The 18,480-nt window shown below is 34.1% G+C and overlaps 3 protein-coding genes across 3 annotated transcripts; all 3 read right to left on the bottom strand.

The window, feature by feature from the left end:
* Window positions 1-2,429: 2,429 nt before the first annotated feature.
* Window positions 2,430-10,067, bottom strand: LOC102589283 (TMV resistance protein N-like). The gene is made up of 9 exons (XM_015315050.1): window positions 9,562-10,067; window positions 7,892-8,990; window positions 7,107-7,285; window positions 6,815-6,969; window positions 6,076-6,683; window positions 4,834-6,012; window positions 4,190-4,465; window positions 3,254-4,105; window positions 2,430-3,165 (listed from the first exon to the last, which is right to left on the bottom strand). The coding sequence occupies exons 1-9, from the start codon at window positions 10,065-10,067 to the stop codon at window positions 2,491-2,493; spliced, it is 5,529 nt and encodes a 1,842-aa protein (XP_015170536.1). The 3' UTR covers window positions 2,430-2,490.
* A 1,461-nt stretch (window positions 10,068-11,528) lies between these two features.
* Window positions 11,529-14,969, bottom strand: LOC102588964 (uncharacterized). Its single transcript, XM_015315049.1, has 7 exons — window positions 14,604-14,969; window positions 14,119-14,394; window positions 13,627-13,905; window positions 13,251-13,529; window positions 12,500-12,559; window positions 12,203-12,410; window positions 11,529-11,794 (listed from the first exon to the last, which is right to left on the bottom strand). The coding sequence occupies exons 1-7, from the start codon at window positions 14,967-14,969 to the stop codon at window positions 11,529-11,531; spliced, it is 1,734 nt and encodes a 577-aa protein (XP_015170535.1).
* A 1,449-nt stretch (window positions 14,970-16,418) lies between these two features.
* LOC102606367 (uncharacterized) lies at window positions 16,419-18,019 on the bottom strand. Its single transcript, XM_006360874.2, has 3 exons — window positions 17,491-18,019; window positions 17,146-17,308; window positions 16,419-16,967 (listed from the first exon to the last, which is right to left on the bottom strand). The coding sequence occupies exons 1-3, from the start codon at window positions 17,848-17,850 to the stop codon at window positions 16,744-16,746; spliced, it is 747 nt and encodes a 248-aa protein (XP_006360936.1). The 5' UTR covers window positions 17,851-18,019; the 3' UTR covers window positions 16,419-16,743.
* Window positions 18,020-18,480: the final 461 nt, after the last annotated feature.

The following is an 18,480-nucleotide window of genomic DNA, read 5'->3' as shown; positions in this document are numbered from 1 at the left end:
TCCTATCTTCCCTCTTGCATTTTGGGAGAGCCGCAAAGGCTCAAAAACTCCCTTTATCGAGTTAGCCGGCCACTAAAATCAAAGAACAAGTCCCTCAAATCGACGAACAGGTCCCAAAGGTGGGGAAATGCGGAAGCGGAGGATAATTGAAAAGATCGGGCCAAAGGCCCACTCTTTATATAAAGAGGATTGTATTTTTTATTTATTAGGCCTAAGTCCAGTTATTTGCTATTATATTGTTAGAATTTAGGACAGGTGGCGAGAATTGGGCCTTGTGGCCCAAAATGAAATTAGGCCCAAGTGTTGGTCCAGGCGGACAGAAAAATCAAACTTGGGCCCGAGTCTCTTTCCCTTTCTATTTTATTGTGTTTATCTACTAGTTAATATTTGCCATTAATCTTAAGATTAACAATTCAAATCCCCAAAAGACGCTCATTTTCGCTTTAAATCTTTTTTACTAAACCATTCATCTCTTAACAAGACTTAAAGAAATAATTTTATAAGATAACCACTCAGATAATATTTAAATATTTCCCTTTTTTCCTTTTTAAAAAAAAAATAGCTCTAACTATAAAATAGTTCAATCATGTTATTCGAATTAAGTTAAAGTATTTTTAGCCAAATAATTAATTGTCGGATAACCGCTTATTAGCGGGGATTTTGGGTGCTTTCAAATCCTTTCTGAAATGCTAATATGAACCTCGAACCCCCTTAAATATTTTTCAATTGATTTCCTGTTTTAATCATTTGAAAATCAGATTTCTTGATTTTTCTTAAAAATTAAGTGGCGACTTTTAAAAACAGTCTTAAATTATTTTAAAATAAAACAGTTAGTGTTACTATTTGTTAATCAAATCCACAAATAAAATTATCTTTATATTATTAAGTTTTATTTCAAGTAAAAGCATAAATAGCTAAATAAAAATATTAACCTAATTATTTTTCAATAATCATAATAAAATATAAAAACTATGACAATATTCCATAGGCTACGTAGTGATTCCTAGAAATTTTAGGAAAATTTTATTTTATGTAATACATATTTTATAAACATAATTTATATTTAGATTGTAATATTTCAAACTTTAGACTGATTTTGAGTTTAGACTCTTGTTATTTTTAATACTCTATTTATTATTTATTTTTAATTAATTTTTATTTGGCTCACGGGTTGGCCCCCTATCCATATTTCTCAAGCCCCTCAAATTGGCAGACTTATTCAGGCCAGGCTAAAAAATCACCTTTTTCTTAAATGGGCTCCAAAAATCATAGCCCAACCCTATCAAATCACGGGTTAGGCTAGGCCGGCCCAACGGGCCTAGCCCATATTGACGGCTCTATAAACAACTAATAAAACTAATTGGATCATTCTTACTGCACCATTGGTCCTAATCCTATACCTATCATACTGATATAGAGGCGAATTCAGAACTTAAAATTTATGAATTCTTATAAAAAAAAAACTAAAATTTATGAACGATATAATTGAGTTCATAATCAAATTATACTAAATACTTAATGATTTTCTTAGTACATATAAATAATATGAATAAAATCTATTGAGTTCACACTAACCTCTCTATAGTGTGGCAGGTAAAATCAATAATTTTGATCCAAATTGTACTTTGTATTTATGATAATAAATTTGTTTGTTATGTGTAAAAAAATATTCGGAACCCAATCCGACCAGTAAACGCCAGTAGTAGTCATAGTATTTGGAACAAAGAAAAGCAAGGGAATAACAAACCATATCTTCTGCTCCAACTTCATTTTCTTATAGTATTTTTGGAGGGAAAAAAGGGAATACAAATTAAATATTATCAGAATGCCAACCAAATACTGACATTGTGCTCTATCTTTACTGTGGAAAAAAATTAAATGTAATTTATTTATGCAGTTTTTTAATCTTCCAGGGGTCCCATTTTTCTATAGATTGAATTATCTTTAATATTTTATGACAAAATACTGTAAAGTGGTGTATAGTGGCATATATATATACCATTTGTATATTCCTCAAAATCATGATAATACCATTTGTTTCTAACTTTTTAATTGTACTAATTGAATAGATTAACTGTACAATATACTTTTGTTTAGTTCAAAATTTTCCTCTTTGTACTTTAAGCTTTGGTGTCTATTGTTTTCCACATTTTATGAGGTGTTAGGACTAGCAAAAGGCATAATACATAAACATACATTCAAACTAGGTCTTAGTTAGAGTGATCATTTAGACACCTCCAAAATTTATGTATCACGTCAGTATAGGGTGTCCACGAGACACATTAAGGATGAGTTGGAGTGTTTAGCTGTTAGTTGAGATGTCTAGATGTACATTCTCAATTAGTTACGGTTGCGAAATTTTAATTGGATGACAAAACTAGGATCGAAGTTTCGAGTGTTTGGCATCTGACAGATGAAAAAAAAAATCTGAAATTTAAGAACAAACTTTTTCTTACATAACGAACACATGAAAATAAGTAAGAAACGTACTTATTCTCCGGAAAAACATTTTCCAATAAGACATTTTAGAGGCATTGTTATCATTTGGTAGATCCAGGTCCATGACCTATTTCTATGGAACACATTTTCCATGGTACTGAACACACTCTCAGAACTTTGCTCGTTGATATCCACTAATACGGACCTCACTTGTAGGATTTCATTGGATATGTTGTCGTTGTTTGAGTTGATATGCCCTGCTGAAAGTCTTTGTGGGTAGGAGGGAGTATAAGAATGATCCACAACTCCCGGCAACGATGTAACATTACCATGTTGGTCCAAGTATAACAAATGGATCCCTATTTTCTTTACTGTGCCTCTGCCAGTTTCATTCTCTACTGTTATCTGTTCCCCGCCTTTGATATTCAGGCCTTTAAAAGGTGTATCATTTGAGTAAGAGAAGTAATATACATATGATACTTCGTGACTGTCAGATCTATCACAAGGCCAAATCCATGAAAAACCTGAACGCTTTATATGGGCAACAGTAACAGCGAAGTGTATAAGCTCATGTACATCGCAAAGGCGGCAAACAAACCAGAGAACCATTCCTAAGAACTTGTTATTATGTACTGTGGGCATAGTCAAACAGATAGATGTAGCTGTTACTTTATTGCTGCACCAATCTGGAATCTCATTGCTTTCGTGATTAATTTGTAATGACAGCTTCATCAGACAAATTAAGACGCAATTAGATCATTAATTATTAATATGATACGAGAGATAGATCATTAATTATTAATATGATACTAACCTCATACCGTTGATGTTTTCTAGACGGAATTGATAGAGCATGGGCACTAAAGAAGCCTTCATTGAATGGATTCTGCAGAAGAGTACAATTAATCATGCCCATCTTCTCTATTGAAGGGAGGTTGTCCAACCCTGTAATCTTGACCAGTTTTTGGCAATTCCTAAGTTCAAGAGTTGTAAGGTACTTTAAATTTGATATTGACGGGAGTGTTTGAAGGTTCTCACAATCATTCAAATGCAAGGAACTCAACCGTGGTAACTTGGAAAAATCAAAGGGTAGATTGAGGAAACTGTTGCCGCTCAAATCTAAATCATGTAAGTTGGATAAACTCCCAATATCCCTAGGAACATCAGCCTCCGAGAAACCACAATATCGAAGGCTTAACATCGTAATAAAAATTGGCAAGAATTCTACGCAGCGGACTCTTCTTTGAGAAAACCTCCTTTTGGTCTCCAAGTATTGACCTCCTAATTCCAAAATTATAAGATTTCCTAGCATTTCAACAGATCCAGGCAATTCTTTTATACCTGTTTCACCTGCATTAAGAATACTTAGGCTTTGCATATCTCCAATGTCAACTGGCAGTGTTTGTAAAGATAAGCAGTCATTAATGTACAAGTATTGAAGGGATTTTAGCTGGCATATGCTGCTCGGAAGATCCGTAATCTTTTTGCAACCATTCAATTTAAGATCAGTTAGTCTGTCCAAATTTCCTATTGATGGATGAATCTCCTTTAGACTTGAGCAATTCTCAAGCCACAAAGTCTTGAGACTTCGTGAACCGTTGAAGTTTGGAGTTTTTCTAAGGCTCTTGCAATCAGAGAGATCCAGCTTTTTCAAATTTCTACAATACTAAAAGTAAACAAAATATTGTTTCAATTAAGATTTTCTTTCTCTTAAACATTACACATAAAATTGCAGAATTGAGTAACGGACCTGCAAATTCAAACCAAATTCTTGGATATTGCTCCCTTTCATATTCAGAAATACAAGTTTCTCAGATGGAAAATTTGACGGTATACATTTTAAAGGACATCCTTTCCAAGACAGCCATCTGAGCTCCTTGGACAATAGCTCAAAATCTCCACTAATATGTAAGTCATCAATTTTAAGCACCCTAAGATATTTCATTTTCTGAAATGCTTTGGTGCTCACCTTCACACCCTTTAATGCCTGTCGTTCTACCACCAGTATTTCTACATTTTCAGAACCCTGCAGTTTAGTAAAAAGAAAAGTACTATAAGACCATGTTTAAGTATGATAAATTAAGAAAGAGAAATGCTTTATACAAATTGAAGGTCAAACAAAGAGAATAAATTATCTACCAATAAAACTAAATTCACACATTATATCCAACTAAAGGATATTTATTTGATAATTTTGTCTTTGATAGTTTGAGTGTTTAGACTCCAGTAAATGTTCATTTCAAGTACAAAATGGTTCAAACATCGAGAGATAATTTACTTGCCGGAGAAGAATTAAGCACAAATGCATAAATTATTAGCAAATATATATCAATATAAATGAAAAATGAAGAAGAATAAGTATTAACCAAGATAAAGATAATGAAATTTACTGACTTTATTTCCTTGTAGAACATCAATGGCTTCTAGAGGGTTGAACAATCTACTTCGTTTTCCAGGGTCTTGAGATTCCATGCGAACGATTTCTCTTCCCATTTCCTGCACTAGATCATGCATCACCAAACCAGGCCGATCCTCCCTTTGGAGCAAGTTCCTTTGGACTAAGGTTGAAATTGCACTTTCAGAATAAAAACCACACGCGTTTAATGTTTTGGCAACTTCATCCTCATAACAACCATGGAAGGCACATGCGATATCAAGGAAAACACTCCGAGTATTGACATCAAGTCCATCAAAGCTTATCTTGAGAATCTTTTGAATATCACCATGAGGAATTGCTTTTAGTTTTTTGAACTCGTATCTCCATTCTTTAACGGATCTCCCTAGCAGATGTGACCCCAATGTCACAAGAGCTAATGGTAGCCCATATGAATATTTTATTATGTCTTGTGCCAGTTTAACATATTCTTGTGGTGGAGAAAGACTGTTAAAAGCATGGCAATAAAAAAGTTGCTGAGCTTCATTTTCATTTAAAAGTTTGGCCTGGTATATCTCAGTTGTTGTAAGCCCATACAACAAATGCTCGTCTCGGGTTGTAATAATTATTACACTACCAGAGCCAAACCAACTTCTTTCTCTTGTTAAGGATTCTAATTGGCTTCTATGATCCACGTCATCAAGAACAATTAGAACCTTCTGAGACCCAAGTCTTGCTTTGATGAGATTAACACCTTCAGCAACACTATCAACTTCAAATTCCTTAGTTTTGAGGATTTGATAAAGTAGTTTCTCTTGAAGCTTGACCAGACCCGATTCTTCAGTTTTTGATCTAATGTCAGAAAGGAAGCAAGTACCATCAAACCGTTGAAATATTCGATTATAGATAGCTTTTGCCAAAGTTGTTTTTCCAATTCCACCAACGCCACATATACCAACCATGCGAACTTCATGCTCACATCCACTTTGCAGTAACACCTCTATATGTTTGATAGGAGAATCTAATCCAATTGGGTAATGAGCAACATCTAGAGGTGTCTGGTTAACCTCTTGCAGAACTTGTTTTATAATACCTTCAATAAACTTTGATTCATGCCTACAGTTTTTGCAACAATAAATACTTAAGTATTTTAAAATATTTGATGAACAAAATAAAAACCAATAGCCAAAAGATAACAAAGTTTATAGAATGGAGATTATCCCTTGTCCTAATCTACAGTTTAATTTGTCCTTATCATGTACTGTGGGCATAGTGAAACAGATAGATGGAGCTGTCACTTTATTGCTGCACCAATCTGGAATCTCATTGCATTCGACACAAATTCGTAAAACTTGCTTCTTCAGAGTGTGAAATGATAGAGCCTGGGCACTAAAGAAGCCTTCATTGAATGGATTCTGCAGAGAAGTACAATTAATCATGTCCATCTTCATTATAGAAGGGAGGTTGTCCAACCCTGTAATCTTGACCAGTTTTTTGCAATTCCTAAGTTCAAGAATTTTAAGGTACTCTAAATTTGATAGTGACGGGAGTGTTTGAAGATTCTCACAATCATTCAAACGCAGCTCTCTCAAGAATCGAAACTTAGAAAAATCACAGGGTAGACAATGGAAACTGTTGCCACTCAAATCTAAAGATCTTAAGGAGGATAAACTCCCAATATCCCTAGGAATATCAGCCTCCGAGAAACCACAATATGAAAGGCTTAGATATGAAATAAAAATTGGCAAGGATTCTACGTGATGGACTCTTCTTTGAGAAAATCTCCTTTTGGCCTCTAAATTTGGACCTCCCACTTGCAAATTTATAAGATCTCTTAGCATTTCAACAGATCCGGGCAATTGCTTTATACCTGTATCAAGTGCAAAAAGATATCTTAGACTCTGCATATCTCCAATGTCAACTGGCAGTGTTTGTATTCAAGGGATTTTAGCTGGCATATGCTGTTTGGAAGATCCGTAATCTTATTGCAACCATACAAACGCAGATCAGTTAGTATGTCCAAGTTTCCTATTGATGGATGGATCTCCTTCAGACTCGAGCAATTCCAAAGCCACAAAGTCTCGAAACTTTGTGAACCATTGAAGTTTGGAGTACTTCTGAGGCGCTGGCAATCAGAGAGATTCAGCTTCTTCAAACTTGTACAATACTAAAAGAAAACAAATTATAGTTTCAATTAAAATTTTCTTTCACTTAGTTGAAATATAACAGTACACATGAAATTGCAGAATTGAGTAACGAACCTTCAATTTCAAACCAAATTCTTGGATATTACTCTCTTGCATATTCAGAACTACAAGTTTTGGACAATAGCTCAAAATTTCCACTGATATGTAACTCGCCGTCAATTATAAGCACCCTAAGATTTATCATTTTCTGAAATGCTTTGGTGCTCAAGTTCACACCTTTTAATGCCCATCGTTCTACCACCAGTACTTCTACATTTTTGGAACCCTGTAGTTTAATTAAAAGAAAAGTACCCCATAAGACCCCATGTTAAGTACGAGAAATTAAGAGAGAAAAATGTGTTATACAAATATAAGGTCAAAGAATTAACCTGAATACATTACGTATCAAGAAAAATGAATTCACAAATTAGATGATTAGATCCAACTAATTGCTCAAAAAAGCTACAAACTGCAGTTAAAGAGAAATAACACCAAAAGAATAAACAAAGAAAACAATAGCTTATAGAAACTTGATAACGGTACAAATAAAAGATAGAACATACATATTAGACTATATTTAAAAGAATATTTGACATATAAAGTTTTTGAACTAATAAGATAAATGTTCCACAAACTAATTTCCGCAATCAGATACAAGCATATAGAAATTTATAATTAAACAAAATGCTCATTTCAAGTATATAGTCGCAGGCAAACAACTAGAGATAATTTACTAACCAAAGAAGAAGCACAAATGAATTGAATTCTTGTGGTGACAGTAGAAATTGTAGGTAAAAGAACGGAATTATCCAGTTGGTTAATAAGCAAATGTTTATCAAATTAAATTGAAAATAAAAAGTATAACCATGATAAAGATAAAGAATTTACTGACTTTATTTCCTTGTAGAACATCACGGACATCTTGAGGGTCGAACAATCTACTCCGTTTTCCAGGGTATCGAGATTCCATGCGAACAATTTCTCTTCCCATATCCCGCACTAGATCATGCATCCTCAAACAAAGTTCATCCCTTTGAAGCAAGTGTCTTTTGACCAAAGTTGCAATTGCACTTTCAGAATAAAAACCACATGCATATAATGTTTTGGTAACTTCATCATTAGAAAATCCATGGAAGGTGCATGAGATATCAAGGAAAACACTTTGAGTATCAGAATCAAGTCCATCAAAGCTTATCTTGAGGATCTTTTGAATATCACAATGAGGAATTGCTCTTAGTTTTTCGAACTCGCATCTCCATTCTTCTACAGATCTCCCTTGCAAATGTGACCCCAATGTCACAAGAGCTAATGGTAGCCCACCTGAGTATTTGATTACATCTTGTGCCAGCTCAACATATCCTTGTGGTGGAGAAAGACTGTTGAAAGCACAACGAGACAAAAGTTGCAGAGACTCATCTGGATATAGTAGTTTGGCCTCATATCTCTCATCTTCTCTAAGCCCACATAGCAAATGCTCGTCTCGGGTTGTAATAATTATTACACTACCAGAGCCAAACCAACTTCTTTCTCTTGTTAAGGATTCTAATTGGCTACTATGACCCACGTCATCAAGAACAATTAGAACCTTCTTTGACCCTAGTCTTGCTTTGATTAGATTGACACCTTCGGCAATACTGCTAACTTGGACATCCTTAATTTTGAGAACTTGCCGGAGTAGTTTTTCTTGTAACTTGACTAGACCAAATGCTTCAGATTCTGATCTAACATCGGAAAGGAAGCAACTACCACCGAAGTGTTGAAATATTAATTGGTTGTAGATAGCTTTTGCTAGAGTTGTTTTTCCAATCCCACCAACGCCACATATACCAACCATGCGAATGTCATGCTCACATCCACTTTGCAGTAATAACTCTATAGCTTTGACACGAGAATCTACTCCAACTGGGTGCCAAGCAACATCTAGAGGTGTCTGGATGTTGACCTCTTGAGAAACTTGTTTTATAATACTTTCAATAAATTTTGATTCATTCCTACATTATTATTTTTTTAGCGAAACCAGAAGTTAAAACAAAAAAATAAGTAAAAACTTCGCATTTGATGAACATTTACAATATTAGTTAATTATCATTAGATTCAATGTTGCTACCGGCTTTAGGAACATTTACAAAGAATGTTGATTGCCACTAAAATTACATATTTAGCAATAACTGTCGTTAATTAATAGCTGCTAAAGATCATTTTTGGTGTAGTGACTTGACAAGGAGATCAAGGTTGAAGAAAACAAATGGCCTTCGTTCTCTTCATACAGGACATTTTAGAAAATGGATTTAATTCACACATATCGATCTTTTTACCTATTAGTACATTCTGACTTGAGATAGCATGCTAATAATTGCTTCTATTTTTACCATATTATCAACTAGTACATTTATCAAAAACAGTAGTTGTAATTATCTAATAATAAGCATATGATTGTGTAAATATACTTCTACACTCATTAAAAGTGGACATTTATAATTATCTTGTAAATAAGACAAGATACATAATAGTGTAAGAATTAGTGTATATAACTTAGAAGCCGTTTGAATTAATAAATCATACCCGTCAGCAACATTTTGCAAATTCCATCCAGATAGATTTGCGGCTTCAGTCAATGCAGCTTTCCACTTCTCCACCCTTTGAGCTCCAAACAATCGTTCCTTATGTTTTGCCAAAGCTTCACCAAAGGACCCAGTTTGCCTTCGCACTTGAGAAGGATCAACATCATAGAAAATAGGCAAAACTACCTGATTTAACCTCTCTCTGCAATCGAGAATTTTAACGAGTTCATCAAGACACCAACTAGACGAAGCATAATTTTTGGAGAAAACAACAATGGCAACCCTAGATTCTTCAATTGCTTTCTCAAGTTTGACTGAAATGACTTCTCCCTTTCTCAATTCTTCATCATCTATGAAGGTATTAACTCCGACTTGACACAATCTGAAATAAAGATGACTGGTGAAATTTTTGCGCGTATCTTCACCTCTGAAACTCAGGAATACGTCATAATGATAATAGAAGTGGGAAGAAGTAGATGATTCTCCTTTTACAAATTGAGTATCCATGTATTGAAACTTCGGTGTGATGGAAGGATGAAATTTAAGTTTTATTTGTCCAATAAATATATTGAAAATTAAAATAAATATCCATTTTTAGCTATTCAATTTGCAACAATTAAGATAAACTTTACTACTATTTAATTTATAATTTAATCTTGTTACTCGGCTTGTGTCGTTGGACATCAACATAGTCGTTAACATGTCACTATGTGCCGGCATTAATTATAATCATTTTGCAATATATTAGCTAAAATATTAAATTTATTGTATTTAAAATTGTTATATCATATTTAAATAATATATTCTGTTGTCTGTTTTGGTCAAGAATTAATGGATCCGTCGTTAAGTTTAATTAATACTCCCTTCATCCACTTTTTATTGTCATAGTTTTTCTTTTAGAGTAAAATTTTTTTTACTAATATTTTATAATGTATTTTTTTCATCATATTAATATGCAAAAAATTGTAATTTATAATTTTTTCGTATAGTTTTTGAATATCTAAATTTTTTATTTAAAATATCGAATTAATATAATCTAATTTAACTTTGAAAATTAATCAAATTAACTTTCGAAAATGACAATATGATAAAAATGGACGGAGAGAATACCAAAAGAGTTGGCAAATTTCCACCAAAACTTCGCAAGTGGAAATTATTATTATCTTAAAGTTATGAATTCACATCTATAATTATTAGTTAGTTTATTATATTTAAATAAAAAAGAGGAAAAGTCGGAAGTTGTAAAATTTTAAATGACAAGTTGAATGTTTCAACGTTGAATTTATGATACTTTAATAAGCAATATTCGTTCTGTAATAAATTAATCGCAAAGAATTGATTAGGAATTTGGTTGAAAATAGAAATGGTCCAATTCAAGATGAAACTATTAGAATTGACCTTTGGTGAGGAAGTAATTAAACTACTCCCTTCGTCTATTTTTATTTGTCTAGTATTAACGCATGCAATAAATAAAACAAAAACATGATCGTATTTATTCTTGTATTCTCACAAAAAAGTTATATTTGTCATTTGTTGTACTTTAGAGTCATATTTATCCTTGAGGCATTAAATCTCCATGACCCGCCTTAATTTAACGCAGAATAGGACGAACACTCTTCTCCAAAGTCCAAGCTAAGACTGGCATTGTAGGTTACAATGTTCTCTGGCATTGTAGGTTACAATGTCCTCCAAAGTCCAAGCTAAGACTGCCATTACTAAAAATCAATAAATTACACAGTTCGATCACTTACAATGTTCTCTGGCATTGTAGGTTAATCAGAGAGACCCTATATTCACTATACAATGAAAAAGTTGATTCAATTTTTTTAAACTAAGCTTTAGTGCAACTCAACGTACTAGCACTATACAATGGAAAATTTGTTTACATAAATTAAACAAAATTTTCTATAGAAGCTACTGCCTATATCGAACACTCAATTGTTCATACCTAATAATGGCTTTGTAGCCCTATAATAGTACACATTCTACTACATCCATCTTCATTGACATCATTTTCCTCTTCTTGTGTGCTTTATGCTTTTCTGCAATCCTCAGCTTCCTCTTGGCATTTCTCATTGGATTGACCACAGCAATGACCTTCTCTTCTTGTTTCCTCTTATCCCTCTTCGATTTGATATTCTTCCTTATATGACTGTAAATTTGGACAAAAATATGTGTTCCTATAACATTGCTTATGCTCCCCCGCACTCCTTCAGCCAGTTGTTTCACGTCATCTGTGGAGATGATGTAAACATAATCATCAAATATATTAAGGACTACAAAGTTTAATCACTTGGAATCCAAAACGAAAATGAACAACATTTGTAAATGGTGGGAGAATTACATATTAATTGAGTAGTTAAAAGAAAACTAGCTTGATTCAGGACTTTGCTCTGCTGCGAGTATAAAAATGATCCACAATTGCTGGCAAAGATGTAAGATTGTCATGTTTGTCTAAATACAAGAGATGTATCCCTATCTTCTTTACTCTTAACTTTCTCAGCTTCGTCTAATGGGTGGACTGTTATCTGCTCCCCGCCTTTGATCATCCCGTCATCTCTTAAGTAAGGTATGTAATATATCCATGATACTTCTTCGTATTCTTGGGGTACAATAATATTGCAATGCGTTGACATACATACTCTCTCTATAGGATACAGTAACGACAAAGTGTCCATAAGAGCATAAACCCTTAATGTGGCAATTAACAAGCCAGACAACCATTCCGAAAAACTTATACTTGTCTTTATTATGTACTGTGGGCATAGTGAAACAGACAGATGGAGCTGTTACTTTATAGCTGCACCAACCTGGAATCTCATTGCTTTCGAGATTAATTTGTAACCCATGCTTCATCAGACAAAGACACAATTATCTAGATCATTAATTCATTAATAATGTGATACAATTGAGATTGAGAGAAAAGGAGAGAGTATAACCTGAAGTGTACGTTTTACAATTAGAGCATGTGCACTAAAGAAGTCTTTATTGAATGGATTCTGCAGACAAGTACAATTAAGAATGTTGATATGCAATATTGAAGGGAGTTTGTCCAACCCTGTTATCTCGACCAACTTCTGGCAATTCTCAAGTTCAAGAGTTTCGAGATTCTCTAAATTTGATAACAAAGGGAGTCTTTGAAGATACTCACATAATTCCTTCAACCATCGTAACTTGGAAAAATCAAAGGGCGGACCATGAAAACTGTTGCCACTCAAATCTAAAGATACTCAGTGGCGGCTCTACAGCTTTGAAAAAAAAACAACTGCCTTAGGCACCAAAATTTGAGGGGCCTCATTTTTTAAAAATACAAGAGGTTATACATATTTTTTTTAAAAAATATCGCGTATAATTTGTAGAAAATATAATTTTTTCATAAAAGAGCAAGGAAGTAATAGAAGTTTGACAAATTATGAGTACTATGTCTCAAGAAAGATTAAATAATTGGCTATAATAAACTTCATAAAAAATATATATTCGAATTTAAGGCCTCCATTCGAATTTTGCTTTAGGCCACCGATTTATTAGAGCCGCCCCTGATTAGATACTAAGGAGGTTAAACTCCCAATATCCACATGAAAAGCAGCCTTGGATAAACCAAAATTTTTAAGGACTAAACACGAAAGAGAAGTCGATATGGATTTTATGACTAATTCCTTGATTATTGGCCTGTATATATGCATTTCCAACTTCTAAAGTTTCAAGATTTCTTAGCATTTCAGCAGATGTAGGCAATTGTTTTATATCTGTATCACTTGTTTTGTCAATTGGCAGTGTTCGTACAGAAAAGCATCTAGCAATGTCTAAGAATTTAAGGGATTTTAGCTGGCATATTGATTGAACGATCTCCTTCAGCCTTGAGAAACCTTGAAGCTTTAAAGTCTCGAGATTTGTTGCACCGTTGAAGTTTGGAGTTTTTTTGAGGGCCGAGCACCAAGAGAGATTCAACTCCTTCAACCTTGGGCAACACTAAATGTCAACCAAATCCAACATTCAAGTTATATAAGATTATTTTGTATAATTTCACTAGTCAATGAAAAATGTAGAATTGGGCAACAAATTAAACCTGGAAATTCAAACCAAATTCTTCGATAGCACTCCCTTCCATATTAAGAACTACAAGATTCGCAGCTGGAAAATTTGGTGGAATATATTTTAAATGACATCTTTGCCAAGATAACCATTTGAGCTCCTTGGGAAAATGCCACAAATCTCCATGAATACGTAATCCATTGATTATAAGCACCCTGAGTTTCTTCATTTTCTTAAATGCATCGGTGCTCAACTCCACTCCCTCTAATTCCCCTGGTTCATCTAACCTCATTACTTGTACATTTCCGGAACCCTGTAGTTCAGAGAAAATGTTTTAATTAGGACTAAGAATTGTAACACGACATACAATTAAATTGAAAAGGAAAAAGAATTTACTCATGTTTTTTCCTCGTAAAACAGCACAGACTTGTTGAGGTATGAATAATCTACTCCGTTCTCCAAGGCATTGAGATTCTGAGCGAACAATTTCTCTTCCCATATCTCGCACTAGATCATGCATACTTACACAACCCCCAAGTACCCCTTGGAGCAACTGTTTTTGGACTAAAGTTGCAATTTCACATTCAGTATGAAAACCACATGCATTTAGTATTTTGGTTTTCTTGAGAGTCTTTTGGATATCATCACGAGGAATTTCTTTTAGTCTCTTGAATTTGCGTCTCCAGTTTTCTATGGATTCCCATCGCAAATGTGAACCCAATGTCACAAGTGCTAATGGTAGCCCACTGAATATTTGATTATGTCTTTCGCCACCCCAACATAGTCTTGAGGTGGAGAAAGACTGTCAAAAGCATGACGATAAAAAAGTTGCTGAGATTCATTGTCATTTAATAGGTTGGTCATATATCTTTTTGCATTAAGCCAACTTAGCAAAAGCTCGTCTTGGGTTGTAATAACTATTATACTACCCAAACCAAACCATTCCTTTTCTTTTGTTAACGATTCTAATTGTTTTTTTTTTGTGTCCACATCATCAAGAACAATTAGAACCTTCTTTGACCCCAGTTTTCTTTTGATTAGATTGATTCCTTCAGCAACAGTGCGAACTTTGTACTCCTCGGTTTTGAACAGTATATTGAGAAGTTTCTCTTGTACCCTTTCTAGACCCTTTTTTTCTAGCAATCTAACATCAGAAAGGAAGCAACTACCATCGAAGTGTACATCTCTAAATAATCGATTGTAGATATCTTTGGCCAGAGTTGTTTTCCCGATTCCACCAACTCCATATATACCAACCATGTGAACTTCATCTATGTGTCCATTTTGCAATAACGACTTTATAGGTTTAGTACGAGAATCAACTCCAATTGGGTAAGAAGCAACATGTAGAGGTGTATGGTTGACCTCTTTCTTCATATCTTGTATAATCATTTCAATAAATTCAGCTTCATGCCTACCAATATTTTTACCAAAAAACACTCACATGATGGGAGGTGTTACGCTTTAAAATAGTTGCCTATCTATGGATGGCAATGGGGGCGGTGCGGGACGGGACGCGTTGAGCTTAATGTATAAAAAATTTAATTCGCTCTGCATAACAATTTTTTTCATTTTCAACCTGCCCACATGAAACTCCCCACATAGTTTTTTTAAATATTTTTCTTTTCTAGTTAAGTTTGATACTCAAAATGAAATTCATAAAAATAAATTCTTTTTTTCATTAAGTTGTATTAATTTAATAGAAAATGACCTAAATTTTATTTTTTAGAAGTCAATTGGGAAACATGTAAGAAATTGTATTAATTTTTATTGAATCATTTTCTTTTACCATCTTGAATATTTTAGTAGCTTTAGAGAAATTATCTTAATAAATAATGTTCTATCACTCTTATAACATGTAAAAAGTTAAAATTAAATTGAATCCACATAATGCCACATATTCCCGCAACCCATCCCGTCCCACATAGCCTTAAATCCACTCCAACCCGCATCCGCCCCGTCTCATTGTTATCTATGGCTATCAAACGACCCAAAATTGTTAACCGAAACAAAAAGGAAGTTTCCTAAGAGGTACTTTCTCTTTTGGGTAATAACCATAGTTAATAGTATAATTAAAAACATTACATTTCATCCTTGTAGGAAATTACTTATGGGGTTCTTGATAGGCAATCTTACTGTGGAGGAAAGTTGATAGAAATTAAATGGAAACATTCAAATTCTTTTTCTTTTTAATTGAATGGTTTCACATTCTAAATTTCTCTACCCACCAAAGGTCAATTCTAATAGTGGTTGCATCTTGAATTGGACCCTTTTTATTTTTAAACAAATTTCTTAGTACACAAAACAAATATATTGCTTACGTAAAGCAAGGTATCATAAATTCACGTTGAAACATTGTAGTTGCCCTTTAAAATTTTACAACTTATGATTTTCATCTTTTTTAAAAAAAAAAAAATGCAAGAAATATGTCATGATGTTCCACTATGCCTTTATAAATCTCCATTTATCTTTGTTTTGTTTGTTTAATCGAAATTTAATCTTCTTACTGTTACGATTACCAGATTTTACACACTACTTGCCTATTCTTTCTTCTTCTAACCTTTTCTTTTCCTTTTTGAATATTTTCTTTTAATATTAGTATTTCTTTTGAATGGTCTAACCAGTAGTTGAACTTAGAAGCTTTCTTTGGTTATGAAACCAAATTAATATTATTTACCTTATATAGAGGTATTGCCACTATAAGTAATACAAGGATTAACTATTTTACGCAAAATTTTAGTAAATGTGCTTTTACATAAATTTCCATTCAGTGTGACATACACGAAGTAAAACCACATGTTTCTTCTTTTTGCATTCCAAAAAAAAGGAAGAAGATTCTTCTCCATTACTAAAAATCAATAAATTACACAGTTCAATCACTTACAATGTTCCCTGGCATTGTATGTTAATCAAAGAGACGCTATATTCACTATACAATGAAAAAGTTGATTCAAAATTTTAAACTAAGCTTAGTGCAACTCAACATACTACCACTATACAATGGAAAATTTGGTTACATAAATTAAACAAAATTTTCTATAGAAGCTACTGCCATCGAAGATCGATGCTCAATTGTTCATACCTAATAATGGCTTTGTAGCCCTATAATAGTACGCATTCTACTACATCCATCTTCCCATCTTCATTGACATCATTTTCCGTTCTTGTGTGCTTTATGCTTTTCTGCAATCCTCAGCTTCCTCTTGGCGTTTCTCATTGGATTGACCACAGCAATGACCTTCTCTTCTTGTTTCCTCTTATCCCTCTTCGATTTGATATTCTTCCTTATATGACTGTAGATTTGGACAAAAATATGTGTTCCTATAACATTGCTTATGCTCCCCCGCACTCCTTCAGCCAGTTGTTTCACGTCGTCTGTGGAGATGATGCAAACATAATCATCAAATATAATAAGGACTACAAAGTTTAATCACTCGGAAGCCATAAAGGAAGTGAAGAATATTTGTAAATGCAGCTAGCACTTGGCATATAAGATAGTATGGACAGACACTTGAAACAATAAGTTAGCAAGAGATTAAATGAGAGACCATACCTGATATAACTTTTCCGGCAAATCCTTCACAAACTTTGTACAGGGGCAACAGCATATGATATGCAAAGCTTTGGCAATCAACCTCACCTTCAGGGGACAACAATCTACTCTGATCTATAAGCTTTGGTGAAACTGATTTGAAACAATTGAAGATAATTCTCATCTGCAAAAAATTGTGCACATTCCACAGCATGAGAACAGGCACTCCTAGCACCATATATGGGAGAGTAAGGCACAAAATATTTTTTTTGGAAAACAACGAGAAGGTAAATTACATAGCAATGACTAGGCTAAGAAATTTTTTGCGAGTCGAGCAAACAGAGATATCCTTAATTAATCACCCACCTGCATATCCTCCACATGAAGGGAAATCTTTCCCATTGTCTTAAGCAAATAAGAAATGACCAAGTAGCGCTGGCCTTCATCTTCTTGATCGCTAAGGTCAGACACAAGAGACAGATAGATGTTTTTCCCTTTCCTTGAATCAAGCTGTTGAAAAGCCTTAAGTAGAAGACCCTGCTCGTCATGTTCAATGGTGGACCAGAACTCATCTTTACATTCATTTTTTCCTAAGAATGAATGCAGAGAGCAAATTGAAAAGACAAGATTTTGAGTAATGAGATCACTGGCAGCATCATCAGTCTGCAGCACCTTCAGCTGACAACAAAGAGAAGTAGCTACGAAGAAAAGTCTACTTGGCCTCATCAAAAAGTAAGTTTCTTGTGGCAGTTCAAGGTTTTCTTTCCAAGCCTCAGTCACAGTGGCAAAGTAGCAAGCCACAAGACGGTTTGATATGTTGCGCAACCACAGATGCGGATGCAAAAGCAACTCACAGATTGCTTCCCACAGATCCTATGAGATGTCAATAAAAATAATAGTCAGAAAACAAATATGAATTTATCCAAAGAACAGGACAAGTTATTGGCAATCTGGAAATGGGAGTGTGGTAGCTGTGGAGCGTACTTTCCCCAGTACAACAATAACATACCTAGTGAAATCCCACTAAGTGGGGTCAGGGGAGGGTAGAGTGTACGCAGTCCTTACCACTACCTCGTGGAGGTAGAGAGGCCGTTTCCGAAAAACCCTCGGCTCAAGTGCATCAAACCAAAGTAAAAGTATCCTCTTCAAACTTTAAGCCCAGTATACTATTCAAACTCTAAGCACTTGATTTTCAAATACTTCTTAACTTTACACCTAGTCTGTAGTTGCAAACTATCTTTTGGCATGCTGCCTAAGTTTGAGGACCAAAGCAATTTCACCGAATTGGTTTTAACCACACCAAAAAGTAATTTATTTCTTAAATCTATCACAAAGCAAAATGAGGTCCAGTGGTTT

Source organism: Solanum tuberosum, unplaced genomic scaffold (assembly GCF_000226075.1).
Source record: "Solanum tuberosum cultivar DM 1-3 516 R44 unplaced genomic scaffold, SolTub_3.0 scf00339, whole genome shotgun sequence".
In the NCBI taxonomy this organism is placed as follows: Eukaryota; Viridiplantae; Streptophyta; class Magnoliopsida; order Solanales; family Solanaceae; genus Solanum; species Solanum tuberosum.
This window is presented reverse-complemented; position numbering and strand designations above follow the sequence as displayed.

Excerpts from the sequence above, each read along its gene's own strand:
- LOC102589283 (XM_015315050.1), bottom strand. The coding sequence starts at position 10,067 with ATGGATACTCAATTTGTAAAAGGAGAATCATCTACTTCTTCCCACTTC. Across the intron at positions 6,684-6,814 it reads GGACATACTAACTGATCTGC|GTATAAAGCAATTGCCCGGA; the intron begins GTTTGTATGGTT and ends CACTTGATACAG. Across the intron at positions 3,166-3,253 it reads GAAAACATCAACGGTATGAG|CTGTCATTACAAATTAATCA; the intron begins GTTAGTATCATA and ends TGTCTGATGAAG.
- LOC102588964 (XM_015315049.1), bottom strand. The coding sequence starts at position 14,969 with ATGAAGAAAGAGGTCAACCATACACCTCTACATGTTGCTTCTTACCCA. Across the intron at positions 13,906-14,118 it reads AAGGGGTACTTGGGGGTTGT|GGTTCCGGAAATGTACAAGT; the intron begins GTAAGTATGCAT and ends TCTGAACTACAG. Across the intron at positions 12,411-12,499 it reads TTGTAAAACGTACACTTCAG|CATGGGTTACAAATTAATCT; the intron begins GTTATACTCTCT and ends TGTCTGATGAAG.
- LOC102606367 (XM_006360874.2), bottom strand. The coding sequence starts at position 17,850 with ATGAGGCCAAGTAGACTTTTCTTCGTAGCTACTTCTCTTTGTTGTCAG. Across the intron at positions 17,309-17,490 it reads TTCATGTGGAGGATATGCAG|ATGAGAATTATCTTCAATTG; the intron begins GTGGGTGATTAA and ends AATTTTTTGCAG. Across the intron at positions 16,968-17,145 it reads TGCCGGAAAAGTTATATCAG|ACGACGTGAAACAACTGGCT; the intron begins GTATGGTCTCTC and ends TCATCTCCACAG.